Raw genomic sequence first — 23,436 nt, forward strand, 5'->3', positions numbered from 1 at the left:
TGTGGTGGTGAATGCACAACATTGTGATTATACTAAAAGTCACTGATCATACACTTTGGATAGATGATACGGTTTGAGAATATATTTCCACAAAACTACATTTTAAAAAATGTCCAAGAATAGCCAGAAATGGTAGCTATGTACAGCAGGGGAAGCATAAAGAGATTGAGAGGTGATGAATTTTTTTTTAAATTATTAATGAAATAATGAAAATGCTCTAATAATGACTGAAGTGATTAAAGAACAACTATGTGATGATACCAAATACTACTGACTGTATACTTTGAATGAACTGTATGCTTTTATTAATATGTATCAATAAAACTGATATGCAAAAAAAACCACCACAAAACCCAGCCAACTGCAATGAAACACTCCAAGTTAAAATTGTCATAATTTATTAATATATTCAAGTTCTGACTATGCCATGTAACAGTATAACCATTGTACAAGCAAAACATCAGCATGAAAATATTCACAGTCTAAGAGACTGCTGAAAGGTGCTATTCCATTCCATAAAGAAAAAATTGGAAAGAATAAGGCAACTAATATTTGAGTGCCTGCTACTATGTATCACAACAATGAATTAGGTGGTTCATTATAAATATATTAATCATATTAACAATTAGGGCTGATTTTGTTATACCTCTTTTGAGATGATACTTCAAAAGAGTTACATCTGTTTTAGATGGTACCCAGAGAATGGATCAAAACTAAAGTTTGTTGATTCTAGAGCTCACAGTTTCTAATACCATATTCATACCTTTATACAATACTCTTACAGACTAAACAGACGTAAAGACCATTAACTATAAGAGGAATACAAGAAAGAAAAGGCAGATAGCTCTGACTGCCTGTATCTTGTACTGGTTCAGGGATAACAATGAAACGTATCAGCCTTAACTGGGGACAACTACTGAATATCTAAGCAAAGACTTCAGGTAGAATCTGGAATATGAATTTGGAGCATAAAAGGGAGGTCCAGGCTAGAAACAGAGAGGTCACAGAATAAAGTTGTACATTCTGCCATCAATGACGGGGTGTCTAGGAAATACACCATCAGTGTTCACAAGCTCAGCCATGGAATGGGCTTCAAGAACTTGGGCTCTCAAAGAGATCCGTAAATTTGCCATGAACACCAGATGTGCTCATCGGTGCCAGGTCCAACACGACTGTCTGGGCCAAAGGGATAAGGTTGTCCGGAAAATGTAACGAGGATGAAGATGCCCCAAACAAGCTATATACATTGGTTACCTGTGTACCTGTCACCACTTTCAAAACCTACAGTCGGTGTGGATGAAAACTAACAGCTGATTATAAAACAGAATTATAAAATTTTAAATTAAAAAAAATCTGACTTTGAAAAAAAAAAAGAAGAAATTGAGATCACTGATTAGGGGGAGCCTGTAGTGAGCTAAAGGGGTGGGGGGGTGGGGGAAGGACATATACATAGCTAGGTTGTACCCAAAATTCCAATTAGCAGAGAAGAGGACTTGCACAAATGAAAACCAGGAGAAAGTGGAGCCCCCAAAATTAAAGGAATCTGGCAGGGTCAAAGTTTTAAGAGGTTAATTATGATGCAAACCAAACCATGTTCATATACTTTGGCAATTAGGTGGCTTCAAGTGATACCAGGTTTTGAAATTGATGCCAAATTCCATTCCATTAAGGAATGAGTGGCAGGTGAGGATACAAGAAATGCAGTTTTGGCTCATTTTACATTCATTCAACAACTATCTGAGAACTCAATGAAGTGGTAAGCTCAGTGTCTGGCACAAAGAGACAAGCTAATGTTTCAACACTTTATAGATGACCACCCTCATCATCTCTCTTACCTGTTAGCATGGCTTCTACATATTTAAAGTTTCTTTTTAAAAAACCCCTTACTCTCCTTTACAAAAGCTTTCCTTAAATCTTAAACTGCATTTGTATTCATGTAATTTATGAAGAAAAAAACACTACCAGCTGATATGAAGTTTCAAAAATGGAGGTTTAAAAAGATTACCTTTTAAAATACAACAGGTACCATGGGAGAGGATAGGGAATGGGGAGTAAATGCTTAATTGGTGCAAAATTTCCATTTGGGGTAATGGAAAAGTTTTGGTAACAGATGATGGTGATGGCAGCACAACATGGTAAATGTAATTAACAATGCTTAATTAATTATATATTTGAATGTGGTTAAAAGGAGAAATTATAGGCTGTATCTGTTATTAGCCTAAAATAAAATTTTAAAACTACCATAGGTCTGTACAACACAGTGAACCCTATTATAAACTATGGACTATGGTTAATAGCACAATTATAATATTCTTTTTATCAATTGTAACAAAGGCACCATACTAATGCAAAATGTTACCAGAAAAACTGTGTGAGAGGAGGGAGTTACTAGAATTCTATTTTCTACATGATTTTTCTGCAAGTTCATTTCTCTAAAAAAGTTCAATGAATGATACTAAATATTTTACATACTTTACAAAACAAATTCATCAAATGGTCTCTACCTTTTTGCAAGCCAAAAGGCCCTTGAAATCTAGCTCAATGCCTTCATTGGATATACATGGAGACCCAGAAATTATACTGAAATTGATATACTTTACTGGCAACCATGTACTGTAACACTAGCCACTTGGATAGAAATACTGAAAGCCTTTATGGTGAGGTAGATGTTTTAACTTCAAGATCACTGATGTATAGAAGTTCAAGAATTTGCCCAAAGCCATGAAGTTTTAGTAAGTCATAGATTCAATTCATGGCCTACCATTTCTCAAAGCATGACTTATTTCCTTATTTCCAATAAGGACATTAACAGTAAGGAAATTATGTTATTGATACTTTTAATACATTAGCACAGAGAATTAAAGATAATAAGGACTATATAATGATATGAAGAGAAAAAATATATATGCATGTAGACCCAAACTAGAAGTTAACACACTAACATACATAATTGTTATAGAAAAGGGATGGACACAATGATTTGGGGCGGTGGGGGGAGGTGATTATTTTTAAATAAAGAAAATAAAAAGTGTCACAGAGGTAAAGTGTTGTACCCAGCAAACCAACAAGTTGGAGGCAATCTAAGTTACTACATAATATAATGTCAATTTTTTTTGATGCTTAAATAGCTCTACAATATAATAGGGTGCTGACTTGGAAATAAACTGTCAGCATAGGTTAGATGGTCAAAATAGTAAGCTATACACTAAAGCAACCAAATTTCAATTTCACAGACTTAGGACCAATAAACTACTTTTATTTTGCAAAGCTCAATTTTATACTGGGGCATGAGGGAGAACTTTAAATAGACAACATGTTGTACTGTAAAATTCTACTCTCTGAATACCAACTCAACCAATATTGCCAGGGAAGGCATGGGCCCTCTATTGTAGCTAGTTCTGGGCACTATTCCCCACCTTTAAAATAAATATGATATTATCTTCTTTGTAAATTATTTTGAGAATTAAATAGGTTACCAATAGAAAAGCATTTAAAATAGTGTTCCAACTTTTACAATACACTTGTTTATATATGTTCATATATGAATAATATACTTTAATACAATTTCATTTTTTAAAAAGTCAGTGTTTAATAAATGTTGATTCATCTCTCTCTCCCTAGTTTCTACTCTCCTCCGTTCCCCACAACATATACCCATGACTTTTGTTTTCTGAAAACGGAAATAAAGTATACTGTTAATCATATTCATTCAAGTTTTGGTTCCTATTTATGTGTAGTCTATTTTTCTCATTCTAAAACAAAAGGAATGTATTAGCTGTAGATGATTTATTACTGAGTCCTTAACTAGGTATCTAGAGCCAAGTTGCAATTTTTTAATCTTAAAAAGAGTTGTCAGTCACCAATGTCCACTGAGGATCTCTCAGAAGCATATAAACTTTAGTGATCTAAGATTTTGAATATAGTTATTCATTTCTGGAAAACACTCTTTTGTTAGATTAGTGGCTAGGACACAGGTTCAATAATCAAACATGCTCGGAAATCCTGGCTATGAGATGTTGTTTCCTCATCTGTGTAACAGGGATAACAGCAAATGCTACTGATTAAGGGAATTTTTAAGAAATACATAAAATAATTCACATAAAAGCATTTAGTGCAGCACTTAACAAAAAAAACTATGCACTAGACGTTGGGGAGTCCTGGAGATAATCAAGAACTGTGTTCTTCAGACTGTCACTTGAAACACATTACTAGATTGTAAAACATGAGTGCAATGGTGACCAAACTTCTGTATATTTTTAATGGAAAGGAGTAAAAAACTAAAATAGTATTGCACACAGAACAGTAAATACTGTTTTTTGGAAATTCTCAGTTTTGTGTGTGGGTATTTATGCACAAGCACCAGAGCCTCAATGTAAAATGTAATTTTTACTGTGTAGGTCACAGACAAGAGCTAGAAAAGTCAAGTGACCCAGAGAAAAATTCCTTTGATTTAGAATTGAGGAAAATAAGGCCCAAACTGAATGTAAGTCACCTCTTAATAATATGGAGATACCGTCAACCTTTTAATACATTTCATATGGATAAGACGGGGGAGGGGTGTACCCACGAGGGTAGGCAGCATAATGACCCACACTGAAAAAATTTCTTAATTTTCCATCAAGTTATAGCATGCATATAATAGTATAGAGATGTAAAAATAATTCAAGTTCTAGTTTTTTCTGACATCAATCTCTGCCAGCAAACCTACAAAAAAAGAAAAAAAAAATCAGTTAGCTTTATATGTAACGCCCCCAAAACCATAAAATTCCAATAAAATCTACTAGTGAAAAAAGCAAGACTGTGGTGTTCTGGAGGGAGGAGAGAGGGGGCCAGAGAGAGAGATTTGGTTTTGAATCTGGACCCAGCTATGTAGATGATTCTTGGCACATTATTTAACCTTCCTAAGCTGCAGTGTCCTCATATGTAAAAAGAAAATAGTGGTGTATGGTATCTACTTCACAGGCATAAATTTCATAAAAAACTAAATGACTTTTCATACACGAAATGACTCATCCATCACCTGGCATTGGGCAAGTGCACAGTAAATATCATTAGGTGCATTGTTCTTTCCTACTATTACAGCCTGTATTCACAATTATATGAGTTTGATGCTTTGTTCTACCAATATGAAAAGTCTAAATATGACCATTTGTGATGCTGCATAATATAGAAGCCAGAACATAGGTTCTGAAGCACAGAAAGACAGTGATCCCTCTTATAGCATAAAATACTTGAAGATGCCCTACCCAGATTAAAATAACATGACATGACATAAACTTACAAGTGTTGGAAAGGATGTGGAGATGGGAATACATATTCACTGTTGCTGGGAATGTAGAATGGTACAGCCAGTGTAGAGACTGTTAGGCAGTTCCTAAGAAAGTTGAATATAGATTTGCCATGTGACCTGGCAATATCATACTACAAGGAGTATACCCAGAAGAACTGAGAGTAGTGACATGAACAGATGCCCGCACACCAATATTAACAGCGGTATTTATTCAGTCACCAAATGATGGAAACTACCCAGGTATCTATCAACTGATGAATGGATAAACAAATTGTGGCATGTACACATGATGGAATATTAGTCAGTGGTAAAAAGAAATGCAGTCATGAAGCACGACGACATGGATGAACCTGGAGTACACTATGTTGAACGAAGCAAGCCATACACAGAAGGACAAATACTGTATTACTGCGTTATTATAAACTAAATACACCGAGTAAACTCATGTAGTTAGTAACTAGAATATAGGTCACCGGAAAATAGAATGAGGTTAGAGAATGGAAAGCTGAGGGTTAACCTGTGCATAATTGGTAAAAAGATTACTTGTTAATCTTTGGAAATGAATAGAAAAGATGAAAGCACACCATGGTGTTTCTAACTAACAGTGCTATTATATGGGTATGACAGTGGTTGAAAGGAAAAGTCTAAGGTCATGTATATTACCAGAAGCTAAAAAAATATAACATGGGACTCTAGGGTAGTAAAACCTCATGTGAAATATGAATATGGATATTATTGCAATTATAAGACTTTTTCTTTGAAACTGAACAAATGTATGTTAATGTCACAAGATGTTAGTATCAGGCAAAAACACAACCAAAGAAAACTATGGCCAGTAGCATATAGTAATACATATTAATACTATTCCTTTAGAATTAAAAAAAAGGGAAATATATGAAGGAAAAGAATTAGACACAAGGTACTACATACTGCTTGATTCCACCTTTATAAAATATAAATACAAGTAAACTAGAGAGAAAGAAACAGAATAGGAGCTGCGTATAGTAGGTGAAGCAAAGAGAGATTGAGAGGTGATGAGTTTGTCTCTTTTTTGCTTATTACTATTGGAATAATGAAAATGTTCTGATAATGATTGAATTGATGAATGCACAACTATTTGATTATACAAAATACTACTGATTGTACACTTTGGTTGGCTTGTATGCTTTTAAAATATGTATCAATAAAATTGATTTGTTTTAAAAATAGCACTTCAGTCTTTAACTCATACCTACAATCAACTGAAACCCTTAAAACAGTTTTTGCCAGCATCTCTATCAAAACCAAGATCTTCATGCTGACTTTATCTTTCAGTAGACTTTATATTGATTTCAGACAGTCTTTCAATTTATTTAGGTAGTTTTGAAATAATACTGTTGTTTGATGTGGGAACTGGTCCAGAATGTAAATTTCGTGAACCTGTGCTATATGTTTTCCTCTAAGTCAAGGGTAAAAGAAAAAACTTTTTAACAGAATGGAACTTACTTATAGGATAATGATCTAATATTCTTTGGGTACTGCCAACTGGCTAAAATCCATTCAACAATTCTTATTCTGCTTATATTTTTCTAACTTATTTATGATGCCATCTATTGACAACAGACCAACTAGTCTATTGTAAATTTTGAGTGGTTCCACTCTGGCTCCTAGTGACTAGCAACTTCTAGAAACTCACAAACTGTCTAATAAACTGGCAGAGTTTAAAGTTATCGTTCTAAATTTGAATTGAGATGTCAAGGCAAAGGGAATGTAGAAGGCTATGAACTAGTCAAAATAACCTTTTCAACCTTAAATCCCTCTAGCAGTATTTCCTTTAAGTCTCTCTGAATGGGATTCTTATACCTATACTTTTTTTTTCTCTAAGCTTTTTAAAATTTGCTTTCCTTAAATTTTCTTTATAATGTAGTTTATACTGGATTATATCCAAGATTCCTTCCTTTGCTATTACGACTTACAAGATGCTAAAGTAACTTTCCCTGAAGATTCTGTTATTAATAATTACAAAGTTTAATTTAAAGAAAAAGTTTAAGTATGCTTCAAAAAAGAAATGCATACATTCACAGTGATAGGCTGGTATGCAAAGCTCCCTCCTGATAAGACAAAGATACCAAAGCATTTAATCCCCCAGTCTTTCCTCCTCTTTTGCTCATTCGACTTAATATATCAGACCCACCAGCTTAAACCAAATCAAGAGTTAAATCCAATGTAACTTTAATGTTTATTAGTAACACAAACACTTTAGAAACTTTAAAAATAATCTTTTCTGCAAAATATTTTGTTCATCTAATTACAGCCTGAAGGCAGCAACTCCATAAAACACTTATTGCTAGAAAAAACAGGTAAGGGATAGTTGACCGTTCCTTCTTATCTGGCATTTCGTTTTATACCTTTAATATACAATTTACCAAAAGTTTGTCTGGGTGAATATTTTCTAAATATTGGGTAAATAAATTTGAAGGGGGGGTAGGAGGAGTTACACATTAAAAATAAATACCATTATGCCATTCTATCTGAAAGCAGATATGATATTGTATAAGAGTTAATCAAGGAAGCGGATGTGGCTCAAGAGACTGAGCTTCCGCCTATCACAAGAGAGGTCCCAGGTTCGGTTTCCAGGGCCTCCTGGAGAAGGCGAGGTGGCATGACCACCAAGCATGGCCAGATGATGAACCAAAGAGACACAAAGAGGAAAGACAATGAGACACACAACAAACCAAGGATCTGAGGTGGCTCAAGCTATTGAGTGCCTCTCTCCCACACCTAATGCCTCCTAAAGAGAAGCAACAGCAAACACAAACAATGGGGCTAGGGTGTGTGGGGTGGTAGAATAAATAAAATCTAAAAAAAAAAAAAAAAAAAAAAGTTAACAGCACAAACTGTAAATTAAAATGAAAAAAATTATAGAGGAAAGCAACATAATTAACAAAGGAAATATCAATGGTTAATAAAAAAATTTTCAATCATACCAATAATCAAAGTATAAATTAAGACAATGAGATACAATTCTTCAATTACCTAATTGGCAATAATGGCTTAGCATAAAGCAAAAAGGGAACTCACATACACAGCTGATGAACCTAATTGGAGAAAAATTTAAAAATCTATTATCAAGAATTAAAAATATGCCTATACCTTTCAAACCAATAATTCTACAAAAGAAATCTACCTGAAGCAATCACAAGTTCTTAAATTTTCTACAATTATTTTAAAATCAGAAAATAAATCCATATTATTAAAACTATCAAGTTAAAACGAGATAGCACCTCACACCCACCAAAACAGATTATTAAAAAAAAAAAAAAAAAAAAGGGAAATAAGTGCCAACAAGGATTTGGAGAAATAGGAATCCTTGTACATTGCTGATAGGATTGTAAAACGGTGCAGCCACTCTGAGAAACAGTGTGGCAGTTCCTCAAAAAGTTAAACACAGAATTGTACCATATGACCCCACAATTCCATTTCTAGGCATATACCCAAAAACTGAAACCAGGGACTCAAGCAGTTATTTGTACACCAATGTTCACAGCATTATTCACAACAGTCAAAAGGTGGAATTAACTCAAGTACTCACCAACAAATGCATGGAAAAGAAAAATATATATATATATAAAAATTAAAAAACTAATGCATGTATAAACAAAACGTGGTATATATAAACAATGAAATATTACTCAGAAAATGGAATGAAGTTCTGATACATGCTACAATATAGATTAACCTTGAAAACATTATGCTGAGTGAAATAAGCCAGACACAAAAGGAGAAACACTGTACATAATTCCACTAATGTAAGGTTTTTAGAATAGGTAAATTCACAAAGACAAAGTAGAAAAGAGGTATATGGACGGGAGAATGGGAGAGAGGAGTGGGGAGTGGGGAGTTAATGCATAATGGGCACAGGGCCTCGGCTTGGGATGATACAAACATTTCCAAACATTTCCATAATGTGTTGTGGTGATGGTAGCAGAACACTGTGAATGAGACTGTCACTAAATTGTATGCTTGGGAGTGGTTGAGATGGAAATTTATGTTGTATATATGTCATTGACATTGAGGAAAAAAACAAGGAGACTAAAGAAACAATGGCAAATATAATCCATGACCTTTGTCTGGATCTAATAATGGAGGACAAAATGCCCAAAAGAAATTATTAGAACAATTGAAAGCACTGGAATACAAACTAAACTTTTCTTTAAATCATCAATGTTAACTTTCCTCAATTTGGTAACTGTATTTAATGTGGTTACGTAAGTGAATATCCTCGTTCTTAGGAAAGATGTATGTAAGTATTAAGTGGTAAAGGAGGAGAGTAATGTAAGCTACTCTCAAATGTTAGAAAACAGATAGAAGAATGATATAAATAAATGTAGCAAAAAGCTCAAAGTTGGTAAAATTTCGTACTTGGGTATGGGGTATAACTTGAGTTCTCCGAATTATCTTTGCACTATTTGTGCAACTTTCCTGTAAGTCTGAAATCATTTCAAAATAAAAATTAAAAGGAGGAGAGGGAAGGGAAGGGGATGAAGGAAGGAGGAGGGGAAGGGAGACTGAACTGCAATACTCTGTAACATTAATGCCATTTGAAAAGTGGGATTCTTTCCTCTATTTCTTTTTAAAAGATTTATTTTATTTTACCACCCCCCCCTGCTATTTTGCTGTCTGTGTCCATTCGCTGTGTGATCTCCTGTATCTATTTCTCTTTTTGGTCTTTTCATGTTTTCTCCTCTAGGATTCACTGGGATTCGATCCTGAGGACCTCTGATGTGGAGAGAGGTTCCCTGTCAACAGTGCCACCTCAGTTCTTGGTCTCTGCTGCACTTCACATTGACTCTCCCCTTTGTCTCTCTTTTGTTGTGTCATCATCTTGCACTCTTGCACTGGCTCATCGCGCAGGCATTACTTTCTCTTCTTTTTCACCAGGAGGCCCACGGGATCAAACCCAGGTACTCCTATATATGGTAGGCAGAAGCCCTATCACTTGAGCCACATCTGCTTCCCTCTATTTCTATTTCTAATTTAAACTTAGCTCATCTGCACTAATTTTAAAACAAAACAATTAAAATTCATGGATTTTGAAATGAACTTTAGCTTTATGTCTTAGATGCAAACATGCATCTTTCTCCCACTTTTGATTATAAATTTAATTAAGCAGTTAACTATGGTCATCATTATCGTATATATGTCCATGGAGCAAATCTTGTCTTTGAAGTTGATAGTTACTATGCTTAAATAAATGATTTGTAAATCTTAAATAAAACTTTTAGTAATACTAAAATAAATTTTAAAAAGATTGAGAAATTTCTCCTTTAAATTCTTATGATAATTGAAGCCTTTGTAGATCTAAACTCCAAATCTAGGATGTTGTTGTCAAATATATTATTTTTTAATAATATACGGGCATTAAAGAAAATATCCCTTTAATTATGGATATAATTTACTCCCGTGAAAAATTCCATTCACCTTCCAGGGTCAAATCCTTCATTTGAAAGGTGACCATTTAGTTTTTCACTTGCTTTGAGGAAGATACGGAGACAAGACAGGTCTGGCATCAACATGAAATATTCCCATTGTGAAATATACAATTTGCAAGGCCTTTTTTTCAATACAGAGACAAGAAAAAGAATCTGTCCAGCTTCCTAGCTTCTATGGGGCAAGGTCTTCAGTGTGACAAACAGTATAGAACAGAAAAGTAATTCTATTTCTCCTTAACTGTTGTCCTCCTCAGATTTCTAGATTCAAAACGAGATATTTTTACAAGTTGCACATAGTAGTCTCAAGTTCAAAGGTTTAAAAGATCTTCATACTTACTTCTTCCTAAATTCCATTACCTTAACACATTTTCCCACACACTGGCTCACTTTCTCCTAGTTCCAGAATTTAGAAAAATATTTTACAAAATATACACACTTAAGCAAAATATATATTAACAAATATTAAATATAAAACCATTTGAGGTTAACTATGTGCATTTATTTTATTTTATTTTTTTAAAAGATTTATTTATTTATTTAATTCCCCTCCTCCCCTGGTTGTCTGTTCTTTGTGTCTATTTGCCGCGTCTTGTTTCTTTGTCCGCTTCTGTTGTCGTCAGCGGCACGGGAAGTATGGGCGACGCCATTCCTGGGCAGGCTGCTCTTTCTTTTCACGCTGGGCGGCTCTCCTCATGGGCGCACTCCTTGCGCGTGGGGCTCCCCTACGCGGGGGACACCCCTGTGTAGCACAGCACTCCTTGCGCGCATCAGCACTGCGCATGGGCCAGCTCCACACGGGTCAAGGAGGCCGGGGGCTTGAACCACGGACCTCCCATGTGGTAGACGGATGCCCTAACCACTGGGCCAAAGTCCGTTTCCCAACTATGTGCATTTAAAAAATTTAAAAAGAATATTAATAATAAACAGTTTTTAAACTTCCTGCAGTTTTCCCCAGTTTTTAATTGTATCACCTTCTGTTACCATTTGCTGCTGGCAGAATTTCCTAAGTAGTTATTCAGACAACTTACCATATAAAGTAGTCCCTAATTTATTCTTTATTTAAGTCTAGCTTCTCAACAATTTCCAAGGGTCTGCTCTTCACTCAAAATACTCACTTCTTGAGCCAAGGCTGCATCTCTTTGATCCAGGGCTTTTAACTCGCTCAGTTCCAGCTTTCCACAATAGGCCCTTTTCCATTCCTTACCCTTCATTTTGGTTCAATGAACTCCAATCAATCCATAACTTCTTTTCACTTACTCAAGAAAAAGGCCAGGAGGTGATTTTAGGAAATGCTAAATGTTTCATCCATGCCATAGCTCTAATTTGGTAGCACAGATGCCAGATTTCAAAATCACTTTTATTATTATTATCTCACTAGTGAACTTTGTGTCCCTTAAAAGTTGGCTATAAAACATTTTATGAATTAAATATTTCCTTCAACAGAAGCAATAAAAGTTTGTTCTAGAATTTAAAATCTTTTGATTAAAAGAAAAAACTTAATTTAAAATTAACACTTAAATCCAGTTATTTCCAAAGTTGTAGTCACTTGATCTATGCATAAAATTAAAATTAAAAAGTTAGCATTTACAGAACCCCTAACAAATTATAAAATTCAATTTGAATATAAATTAGAAAAGAAACCATAAACACACTAAAGCATGTAAGTCTTAAAAGTTGATTTTATACACTACATAACTGTAAATGACATAAAAACTTATATTTCATTATTAAGCTTTGACAAATAAATTCTTCCAAAAGTGTATTACTTTGATAGTGCACCTGCCACCATGTTTCAAATGTACAAAAGTCATACATGATCCAAAAGATACTGATCAAAAAACTGCAGGCCAGGTATGTAGACCTGTGAATTGGGCTTGAGCAAATCTCTCAACCTCTACTTCTATACTGTTTAATTTGGGACAATCTGTACCACCTCTCCAGGATTCATACCTTTAAAATGGAAAAAATGCATAGACCAAAACTCAAAAAAATAACAAAACAAAAAACCCGTTACATTAGCTTGCACCTGGTTATGCAAATACAGGATTCCGTTCCTTGAACTGTCTACTAGATTACTTCTTAAAATATATAAAAACTAAAAATTTCCTTTGAACAACCTTAGGATTCAGGATCAACAAAATAATCTACAAAATCACTCAGTAGCTCCTGGACATTGTTTTCAATCTAACAGAAAAATCAGATCAAGCACCTAAACAGTGAAAATAGCATGCTAAATCCTTTTTTGTTTTTTATTACAGCTTTATTGAGATACAACTCATAGACTATAAAATTCAGCCTTTTAGAGTACACAATTCATTTTTTTTTAGAATACTCACAGAGTAGTAGAAACATTACCATGAATTTTAGAACAGCTATCACCCCCAAAAGAAACCTATTAGCAGTCACTCCCCTTCCCACCCCGACTCCCACCTCTGGCAACCAATAATATACTTTTCTCTTTTGCCTATTCTAGATAGTTCATGTGTAAAAAAAACCAAAAAACTAACTTTTGGTAGTTTACATTAACTTTATAAAATACGCTCTTAAATTTATTAAATTAGACAAAGGTAAAAGGCCTTTATAAAGATTTGGGACGTATCTCCCACTAAACCCCAAACGTGGCTGACATTTCTAATGTGATCTATCATTCGACAACTCTTAATTAAGAGACATATGGCCATTAACATTTAAAGACTATTTCTTAAAGGCTTAAAAAGTATATTGCAGTAAATTTCTATATTGTAGGATTTCTTTAAGCAGGAAATCTATAATCCATTTAAAATTTAGATCTGACAAAATAAAGTGTAATCCATGTGCTAAGGTGCATACAGATATATTGGGGATACTGTAGAGGGAGATTTACAAGCATTAGGGTTGATCAACTATTGAATTTAAAGGCAAGAGCATACCTACAGTAGGGCAACAGGAACAGTCCACCCTGGTGTAGGCAGTGAGTAAATTGTCTCTAAGGACTCTAAATACAGTCATAAAACCGATAGTTGGTTATCACCAAACACCAGAAACTTGTAATATAAGGGATAAAAGATTCCTTCCAAAACTATTTTGTTAACTGAGACTATGATTTAAACAATTGCGGTGGCTTTAACAATATACAATGTAAGCATCAAATGTGCACATTTTAATTACACATTCTCTAAGAAGCTCTTCTGCATGGCAGTTTGTTCTGGAAATCCAATTACATGGTTGAAGCCCAAAACATGAGGATGAGCTACATTTGTTCATTTGGGAGTAAGCTGTGGTATCTATATAAATTCCTGTGTTTAAGTGGTACATTTGAAATATGACAGCTGTGTGCAGTTTTTCTTTCCTCAGGTATCTCTTCTGTTCTGGTAAAGTTTTAGGTGAGGTGAAACAGACATAGAAATACCTGTAAACAGCCAGAATTGATCTTCAACAAAGGTACAGTGAAACACAAAATTAAAACTGAAGATCGAAAAACAAAACTTACAGAGAAGGCCATTAATAAAAATTATGTTTTGTGTGATCTATATATCTTAAAAAAAAAAAAAGGAGTCCAGAGCCTCATGGGGTGGTAGGAGGAGAGTGGTGAGTAGATTATAGATTTTATATGAAGTGTCAATTGGTAAGAGACCCCCTCCAACAGAAAACTGGGAACTTGCAAAAAAAAAAAAAGATTACAGAGAAGGTCATTAAAAGGTAACAAAAAAGGAAATGGACATTAACATAAAACTTCAGAAGTTTATACTAAATATAATTAAAATTTACATTGCATTTTCTGGGAAAACTGTGTGTGAAATTTTTTGACTGAGGAGACATTCTAAAAAGTGCTGGAATCAATGCTGAAAAGAGACATGGAAAGAAGCATTATACTTTCCAGAATTTTTCATAAAACGAGGTCTTTGTAAATCTCTGCCAAATGTACCCTACTCTTATGCTTAAAACTTTTCCTATTTGTATATCTACTGCCTCATGAAAAACTTTTTTGTAGTTAAAATAAAGTGTTCTTCAATCAATTATGGGTGAAGATGGATAAATCTGGTTTTACCTGTCTACGGAACACGAATTATGAGATGATCAATTGTTGATAGTAATTGACAAATCTGCAGAAGGCCTGCAAAGAACCTGGATTATCCTTCTTCATTATTCTGACAGACCAGTGTGCAAATAAGTTTTTCCTGTTTCAAAAAATATATTAATGCACTTTAAAAGTAGTAATCCATTACTTTTTTTCAATGTAACATGTATTTCATTTTACGGTAACTGGCATGGTTATATATATATATATATATATATATATATATATATATATATAAAAATGAATGAAGTTCAAGCTTCTTTTCTGGCTGTTTTTATTACTCATTTCATTTTATAATTATTTCTGAAAATAATTGTATTGCAGAGGAGAGAGGTGGTTAGAGAAAGAGAAAGTGCGCGTGCACAAGAGATCTGCACTGGATGTCAAATAAGCTAGTACGCCACTCTTCTCCATTGTCTCTTGCAATTGGGATCACTGACTACGTGGCTTTATACCAAAAACCACCAGTTACGCAAACACAAATTATAACTTGGGTGGCCCTCCACCTTTCACTTGAGCTCTGCTGTCTTTCCCCCCTCCCCAATCAAAACCCTAGCTTCTGAATTTTAACACCTCTCCTGAGTTATGTTTGTTTTCTTGCTGAATCTGCTAGTTATCTACACAGTATTTCATTGAAATATCAAGGTATCTATTTATCTATGCTTTCACAAGCACTGATAAAGAGCTCTTATTATAAAGCAATGAAATGTAATCTATAAACCATGCAAATATTGAGCAGTATGAGGCAAACATGGAATAAATTATACCATTATTTGAAATCTCTCCTAGTTATCAAAAAAAAAAAAAAATCCTGCCAGTACACTATTATACTTAGTAATATTAACACAAAAATTAACACACATGTCTCTCCTAGTCCAAGTTCTCAAAAGATCCTGGTAAGGTCTAATCCTAAAACAAGTTTATTACCATCTCTTTACCTTTTCTGTGGTTCAAAAGGAACACAATGCAGTAATTTACCAAAATGTTGAACTGTTAATAGGTAAGCTGCTTGTTCTAGATATATGATATCATAGTATAGTTTGTTTTAAGATTATTAAAGTTGAATGCTGCGGCTCTGAAATATACTGAAAAAAAAGTATGACTTCTCTCAAGAAATGTTATGAAGAATTTTAAAAAGGTAAAAATTTTCCTCCTTCAATTTATATCCAGTAAAACAAAAGCAACTATCATTTTGTCAACTTTCTTTTAAGTGCAGTTTTATTGTGAAAATTTTACAAGATTTATAAACAAGTTTTTCCATTATTCCAATTTTTCTCAGAATCACTTCCAAATCATGTGCCCATGTAATTTTTTTCTGAAACAGAATACTAAAAAAAAAAAAAAAAAAATTAGAGGGGGGGATAATTTCAGTGATAATGCTGCTCTAGAATTTAGCCAACTCACTATAAAACCAGACCTCTACTGTTGTCAGAGATTAACAACACCCTACGACTCAAGGAGCAGAGGAAGTAAAACTATAACCAACTTTTAGTATCCTAAACTAAAATAATAGCATTACATGGTAAATAGAGACAAGAGAAACCTCCATGTTTACTTCAATCACTGATGTGGTCTTTTATATCTCTTCCACACAGTAAGAACTTTTGTCTCAACTCTTTGTCCACTTCTTTAGACACAACTCTCAGAGAAGAGAAACGTAAAAACCAAAAAGGTCAACTATACTGGTTTAAAAAAATACTTAAAAAGGTAACCTCATGAAATGATTTAGATTCTAAGAGACAATCACACTTAATAACCAATAAATAAAATGTACAACAGTCATAAAGAATGATTTGCAGTGGGAATAGGAAAGGGCAGCAAGCTTCAAACTGCAATGTGGAATCTATTTTAGGATAACAGGGTGTACCAGTGTTAACTCAAACAGTATGTATTCATAAAGCTTAATTTCTAATTTTAAAGATACAAATGAATATAAAAGCTCTAATATTTTTTTCCTGCACATCAAAGAAGCATCACATGCATACTACTACTTAAGCTTCCTGTGCACTAGTGCTGTTCTCAAAAAGTGCTGAGTGCCCCCCCCAAACTTGGTTATACCAGAGTTCCCAGTCGGTGGTCTCTGAGGTCAAAACTGTTTTCATATTAATACAAAGGCTTTATTTCCATTTTCACTCTCTTATAAGATAACAGCATTTTCTAAAAGCTACCTGAAATGTGGCATCACAAGGGATGAAAAGAAGTGGATACGAGGATCCAGCTTTTATTAATCAAATGTTTAAAAGAGATTTGCAGAAATGGAAAACACTGCCACTGATTTGCCTTAGAAGTTTTTTATAGAAAATGTTATTTAATGTGTAGATGTTGCAAAAATAATGAGGTGCCAAGAAATATTTTTAGATTGAGAAAAGATTTAAGGCTGAAAATGCAATCCAAGCTATAACTTTCACCCATTCAAACTTTTACTAAGTTCCAAACTCTTCACATTAAGGAATGTATATACAACATAGTAGAATACAATTAAGTATTAGCCATAATTGATTCTTTTTCATGTAGCTTCTCTATCATAAGACATTAATATAGAACTTTAATAAAATCCTCCAACTACTCAGGTAGATGTCTTTTTGTCTTTCTCTCCCTTTTTTTAAGGAGGCATTAGCGATTGAACCCAGGACCTAGTATATGGGAAACAGGCACTCAACCACCGTACACTCACTCCCCAGATGTCTTTAATAACCTCATCTTTCTTACATTCCTTCCATTTAGTATCAGAGATATTGACCTCTTTTAACAGTGTCGCCAGTCTGTCCCTGTCCACTTATCCACAATTTTGCTCCAAAGTTAACCCCACTGAGACCTTACATACTGTTTAAAATATATAAATCCCTCTTTCTTCCCTTCATCCTTGAGGGAACTTTTCACTATACTCCCTCACTGTCAAACCTCTCAAAAGACTACTTTGCATATGGGACTACCATTTCCTTATTTCCTATCACCATTCAACCCTAAACTTCAGATCCCATCAACCCCCAAGAATTTCAGCATTTTTTCTTTACTTTTTTTTTAAAGGAGGTGTCAGGGATTGAACCCGGGATTTTGTTCATGGAAAGCAGGTGCTCAACCACTGAGCCACACCCACTCCCCATTAGTGATCTTTTCCTTAGGTCTTCAACCTCTGACCACTCCCCTAGTATTACACAAAGTATCTTCAGGCAGCAATTAAGTTGGAGAGATCAGTATTCAAATCCCAGCTCTGACACTAGCTAACAGTAGGCACTTAGGGTGAAAATTACTTAAGTTCTTTTGAGAATCAGTTTCCTCGTCTGTAAATGGATGTCATGCAGGGATATGGGATTATTAAATTAGGTATGTACATATAAAATGCTTGACATACCACAGATGATTATTAAATGTTAAGTCCTTTTCTCTTCCCCTCTTAATTTTCTCCAGGGCACATCTAAGGATGATTCCCAGATGTCTCCCTCTATCTCTTGGTTGCATCCAAGTTTGAGTCCTACATGCCTAAATGCTTGTCCAAAATTTCCACAAGATCGTTTTACTTATAACTCACACTCAACCTGTTAAAAAAACCAAACATATTTTCCTCTCCACTAAATATGCTTTTGATGACTGCTTGTCTTGTGTTTATGATGCCACAGATCTTCTAGCACACAAGATGTGGGGGCAAATGGAGCTTAAAAACCTATCAAATGCCAAGGTCCATGGATTCCTCTGGCACACATCCTTTTCTACTTTTCTCCATTTCCACTTAGACTTGCTAAATTCAAGTTCTACCTGCTTTTCTTACTCCAGTCCCCATCTGGACAATCCTACCCCAATTTCTGCCTCCTATTAATACATCCTAAATACCACTACAAATTAAAGTTTTGATTATGTCACCCCACTATTCAACATGTTCACAGCTTATTCACAATACATTAGACAGCAAAGAACCTTGTAAATGTCAGGCCCAAACTCTACTATATAACCTCCTTGTTTTCAGTAGCCTTCCAGATCAAACTGCTACTCGCTTATTTCCAAGCACAGCTGCCCTTTGAATCACTGTTTCTTACACCTTCTTAAATCTCAAAACCAGTATCCTTTTCTCTTCTGAAGTCTTCACTGATCCTTCGCGGCTAACCTACAGTACTTTATAAGGGCCCAAAAGGAAGCTATTCTATCATATATTGAAGCTATTTGCCTAAACCTCATATTTTATATTAGATTAGATTCTTAGAGACAGAAACCCTCTACAGTTCCACAGTATTCAGGAGATAGCCTTGTGGCTGGGCAGGAACACAACTTTTTTTATAAGATTAGATTTAGAAGATTTCAGGTTAGAAGTTATCAATAACATATCATGAACAGGAATAGTTCAGAAGCCTACAAATCAAGCAGGCACAAGAAGACAGATTTTAAAGTCAGACTAATTTCTTCAGAAAAAAGTTTAAATTTAGTAATAGACGGCTCAAACTGAAAACACAAACCTAACATAATGTAATTTGCAGTTCATAAAAAAAGCCAAAGGACAGAAATGAAAATTATTTGAAAAAAATGAGCAATAATAAGAAAATTTTCATTTTGGACATTTTAGAAGGTTAAAATCCCACTTCCCCATTTCAAGAAGTCAACACCATTCCTAATTTTGCTTTTTCAAAGTAAAATCTAATGATGGCTCACACATTTTCAGGGTTAACAGAAGATACTTTGCTTAATGTCCATTTTGATAATGCCTACATCAAGATTAAGTACTTTTGATCCTAAGAATACAATAAAAATCCTCTTTCTTGTTCATTAAAAATATTCTACAGTTAGGTTTTATTTTTGAGGGAAATGAACTTCAAATGTGTAAAAAATTAATCTTCTTATTTTTCATTCATTCACTTAAGTATTTGCTGAGTCCCTGCTGGGGTGGGGGCAAGAAAATACAAAGGCCCTGCCCTCATAAAGCCAATATTCCAATGAATTATACCTTCAATAAGCTAAGTCAACTTTCAAACCTGAAATACTGGGGACTACTATCACAAATTCTCTGACCATTAAAAATTAAGAAATATTGTTACTTTGAAAATCATCAGTAATGAACTTTGCAAGACATTGTTCAATACAAGTTGCAACTACTGTTGTTATGATAGTTTATAAACTATCATTAATTGAAACAAATCATTTCCACAATAATCTTTAAGGCAATAAACGGTCTTAACTGCACCATACCTGGAGGGTCTCAAATTATGGCACTGTAAATGGAAAAAGTTACTGCACCCTAATTCTCTTATAAACCAAACTACAAAAATCTTGTGCGATGCAGTAAGTTTTTTCAAAGCCGATATCAAGACATCTGGAACTACTACATCTGATTTTTCTCAAAGTTGGTTTATCTTGAGTGGGAGAAAATCCAGTTGAACACATGACAATAGTTTCCATTCTGTAACTGCATTTTAAATCATCAATGGTCAAGTCCATCCCACCACCCCCGTCTCCCCCGATCTGTCTGGTAAGTAGGATGTGGGCGCTACACTCCAAGAGCAGCACCTGGAATGATATGCTACAACTAGAGAGCTTTAAAGCAGCAGACGGTTATGCCCGGTTTGGGAAGGTTTTCACACGTAAATATTCCCGTAGAAGGGAGTCAAGGATTAACTACCTCGGGAGCCGGTGCGAGGGTGAGGGACTGCAGGGGAAAGTCGGATTTCAGGCGGACTAAGGGGGAGTGAATACTCTTCTCTCCCATTCAACTTTTTAGGTGTCACGTTGGGTCATAGAACCTTAAGTGTTATGTTCACGACTCGAAATGTTAAGTAGCTACCCCTGTCCGTTTAGTATCCCCGTTTCCCAGGTGTGCGAATCCCGGAGGAGAGAGTGAACACCCTCTCCAACCCCTCTCCGACCCGGGATCAGAGTCCAGCCGCCGACGCGCGGCGGCCTGAGCAACAGGAGAGCCGAGGCCGCCGCTCCGCCAGCCCAGCGACCGGCAGATGCTCCCGCTTCCCCGCCCCCAACCCCACACGCCCGCCCGCGCCGCTTTCTTAGCCCCTTGCGGGCTCCGGGCACCGCGAAGCCAATAACGGAGCGGGAACAGAGAGCGAGTGCCTCCGAACACTTAAGGGGGTGAAGTTAGAGGCACCGGCACCAACGGGGGCTGGGGAAGGCCGGCAGGGAGCCAGGGGGGCCGCCCGAGGTCGCCGCCCCGGGGCGGGCGATGGGGGAGGGGCGTGGGGTCAGTTCCCAGGGCCGCCGCGACCTCTCCCGGGCCCCGGGCCGCTCCGCGCAGGCCCCGCCGCCCCGGAACCCGGGCAGGAAGCATTCCCCACCCCGACCAAGGCTTTAAACCTCCGGCGGCGGGAGAAACAGCGCCCCGGTCCCCGCGGCAGGCCCGGCACCCCCCTGCCCGGAGCACTCCTCACCTCCTGGTTGAAGGCGTTGACGGCGTCCATGTTCGCGCTGCGGCGCCGGCTGCTCCGGGCCCGCCGGTCACATAGACCTCGCGCCGCGGCGGAGCGGGGCCGGGAAACCGGCTGGGCCTGGGAGACGCGGGGAGACGGCGAGCAGAGGAGCCAGAGGCCAAGGCAGAAAGAAGCTGCGGCCCAAGCGGCGGGGCAGGCGGCTGAGGCAGAGGCGGAGGAGTGGCGGGCCCCTTCTCAGTCCCGTTCGGAGGGTGAAGAAAAAGAGGCGGCGGCGCTGGGCTCCAACATGTCCGTTTGGTGGTGGCGGCTGCGCTCTGCGTCTCGCTGACACGGCCCCCAGCGCCCTCACGCACTGGCTCACACGGGCCCGGCCGGCGAGCGGGTGGGCCTCTCTCTCCCTCGGCAGCGGGATGGCGGCAGCGACCCGAGTCCACGCCGCGCGGGGCACCCTGGGACGGCTCGGGCCTCCCAGCGCTTCCTGTGCCCGGCTCCCGCTCCGCCCCGCCCCACCCGCGCTGGCCCCGCCCCGCCGCGCTGCGCGCCCGGCCGCAGGCACGTGACAGCCGGACGCCGGGTGCTTTCCCGCCGGCCTCCGGGCAGTCTTGGGCCAGAGGGGCGCGAGAGGACGCGGGAGCCCGCGAGAACCCTGCGCCAGGAGGTTGTCCCGGATTAGGTACGCGCATATGCGTCTCGCCACTCCTTGTCCGATGGCGCGCCCCCCGGGTGCGTTTTGCACGCGGTTCTGCCCCAGCAGGCCCGGCACCCGTCGAGGGGGCGGACGTCTGAGCCGTTCCCGGCTACGTCGCACAAAGGGCGCAGGATTTAACTTCAGCTTGCTGGCCATGCCTTTGCAGGCGCCTTTGAATTCTGCTGGAGGAAAAAAAAAAAGCTCCTGCAGATGCAGTCCTGTGTCTATTTTAATTGTGGGTTCACTTCGCCGAGATGAAGCACCAAGAAGGACGGGCAGGTATTGGATATCCACGCTGGCCTGAAGGAACCCCCCGTGCAGCCTTGGACCGCTGAAGGAGTGGATTCGCCAAACCTTGATACTGATTCCCAAAATAAAGTTTTTTTCTTTTTGGCGGAAACACTTTGCCCTGATTCGCTTTCTTTGAGTACTTACTGTGTCAGGTGTTGGGGATATGGAAATAAGAGATAATTTTTCTGTCTGCAGACTACTCTGTTTAGAGGGGATGACAAGCAAGGGAGCAGACAATTGCCAAAGCAGAAGTTTTAGAGCGGAGACCCTGGGGAAGAAATAAGAAAGATACTGGTCTTGACCATAAGTCCAGAAAGATTCCCAAGAGAAAGTGGTACCTGAGCTACATCTGCAAGGAGGAGAAGTAGCAAGAGGGGAGGATGCTCCTGCAGGACTGATCTGACAGTACTGTGGTATCACTGCCTGAGAAAGGACGAGCTGGATCTTAGGGAGTGAGGTGGACTGTGACTGAGGCCAGGTGCTGAAGAGCCTCTGTGTCCTTCCAAGGAGTTTGGGTTTTGTTCTTAAGGTAGTGGGGAGCCATTGAAAAGTTGAAAGAAGAGAATGGTGTCATGAAACATTCTCTTTCAGAAGAACATTCTAAGCCAGGCTGAGGCTAGACCTGGAAGAGGAGAAAGACTGGGGTCGGGGAAAGAGTAGTCCCTGGTCCCAGAAGATGTTGAAGGTTTTAAATGATGGCAGTGGAAAAGGAAAGGCAAGATCAGATATTCAGGAATGGTAAACAATGTATAAATATCTCACCATGTGCCAGGGTCTACAGGACATGCTATTCTGTGTTATTTCAGTTAATGTCCAAAACAAGCTTCTGTATGAGGTGGCTATTAGTAATGCCCTGGTTGAGGAATTGAGGCTCAATTCAATTAACTACGGTGCCCAAGGTCACACCGCAAGATGACTTCCGTCTGGGGCCTGTGGAGTTTGAACTACCCCTGGGACAAATAAATGAGGATGTCTCGGAGGCAGTTGGGTAAACAAGTGTGGAGTCAGGAGAGATGGCTGAGTGGAAGTAGAGATCTGGGAGTCATTAGTGCACAGCTAGAGGTTGAAGGAGCTGAAATAGACAAACGAAAAAAAAAACAAAAACTGGAAGTAAAAACCTGAGAACGCAGGTATGTAAGAGGTAAGAAGTTGGAGTAAGAAGAGATGGAAAAAGAGCTGGGAAAAGTGTTCAGCTCATTAAGGAACAGATACCCCAGAATTTAAACTCCAGTGATAACACATTAAAATATCCAAATGTCCAGGTTTAAACAAAATAT

The 23,436-nt window shown here is 37.6% G+C and overlaps 1 protein-coding gene and 1 long non-coding RNA gene across 5 annotated transcripts in view; one reads left to right on the top strand and one right to left on the bottom strand.

Moving 5' to 3' along the window:
• SCAF4 (SR-related CTD associated factor 4) overlaps window positions 1–21,694 on the bottom strand; it is a 57,666-nt gene extending 35,972 nt beyond the window's left edge. For 3 of the 4 annotated variants that reach the window (XM_058296157.2, XM_058296155.2, XM_058296156.2), the window contains exon 1: window positions 21,181–21,683. In XM_058296157.2, the coding sequence (XP_058152140.1) occupies window positions 21,181–21,210 (30 nt within the window). In that variant the 5' untranslated portion in view covers window positions 21,211–21,683. Of the gene's footprint in view, window positions 1–21,180 lie in introns of all 4 variants that reach the window. The other variant, XM_058296154.2, reaches the window with a different exon arrangement.
• Window positions 21,695–21,730: 36 nt separating this feature from the next.
• On the top strand, window positions 21,731–22,268 carry LOC105747119 (uncharacterized). The gene is made up of 2 exons (XR_001119255.3): window positions 21,731–21,853; window positions 22,035–22,268. It is a non-coding gene; the product is annotated as an uncharacterized lncRNA (long non-coding RNA).
• The last annotated feature ends 1,168 nt before the right edge of the window (window positions 22,269–23,436 follow it).

Source organism: Dasypus novemcinctus, chromosome 4 (assembly GCF_030445035.2).
Source record: "Dasypus novemcinctus isolate mDasNov1 chromosome 4, mDasNov1.1.hap2, whole genome shotgun sequence".
Taxonomy (NCBI): domain Eukaryota; kingdom Metazoa; phylum Chordata; class Mammalia; order Cingulata; family Dasypodidae; genus Dasypus; species Dasypus novemcinctus.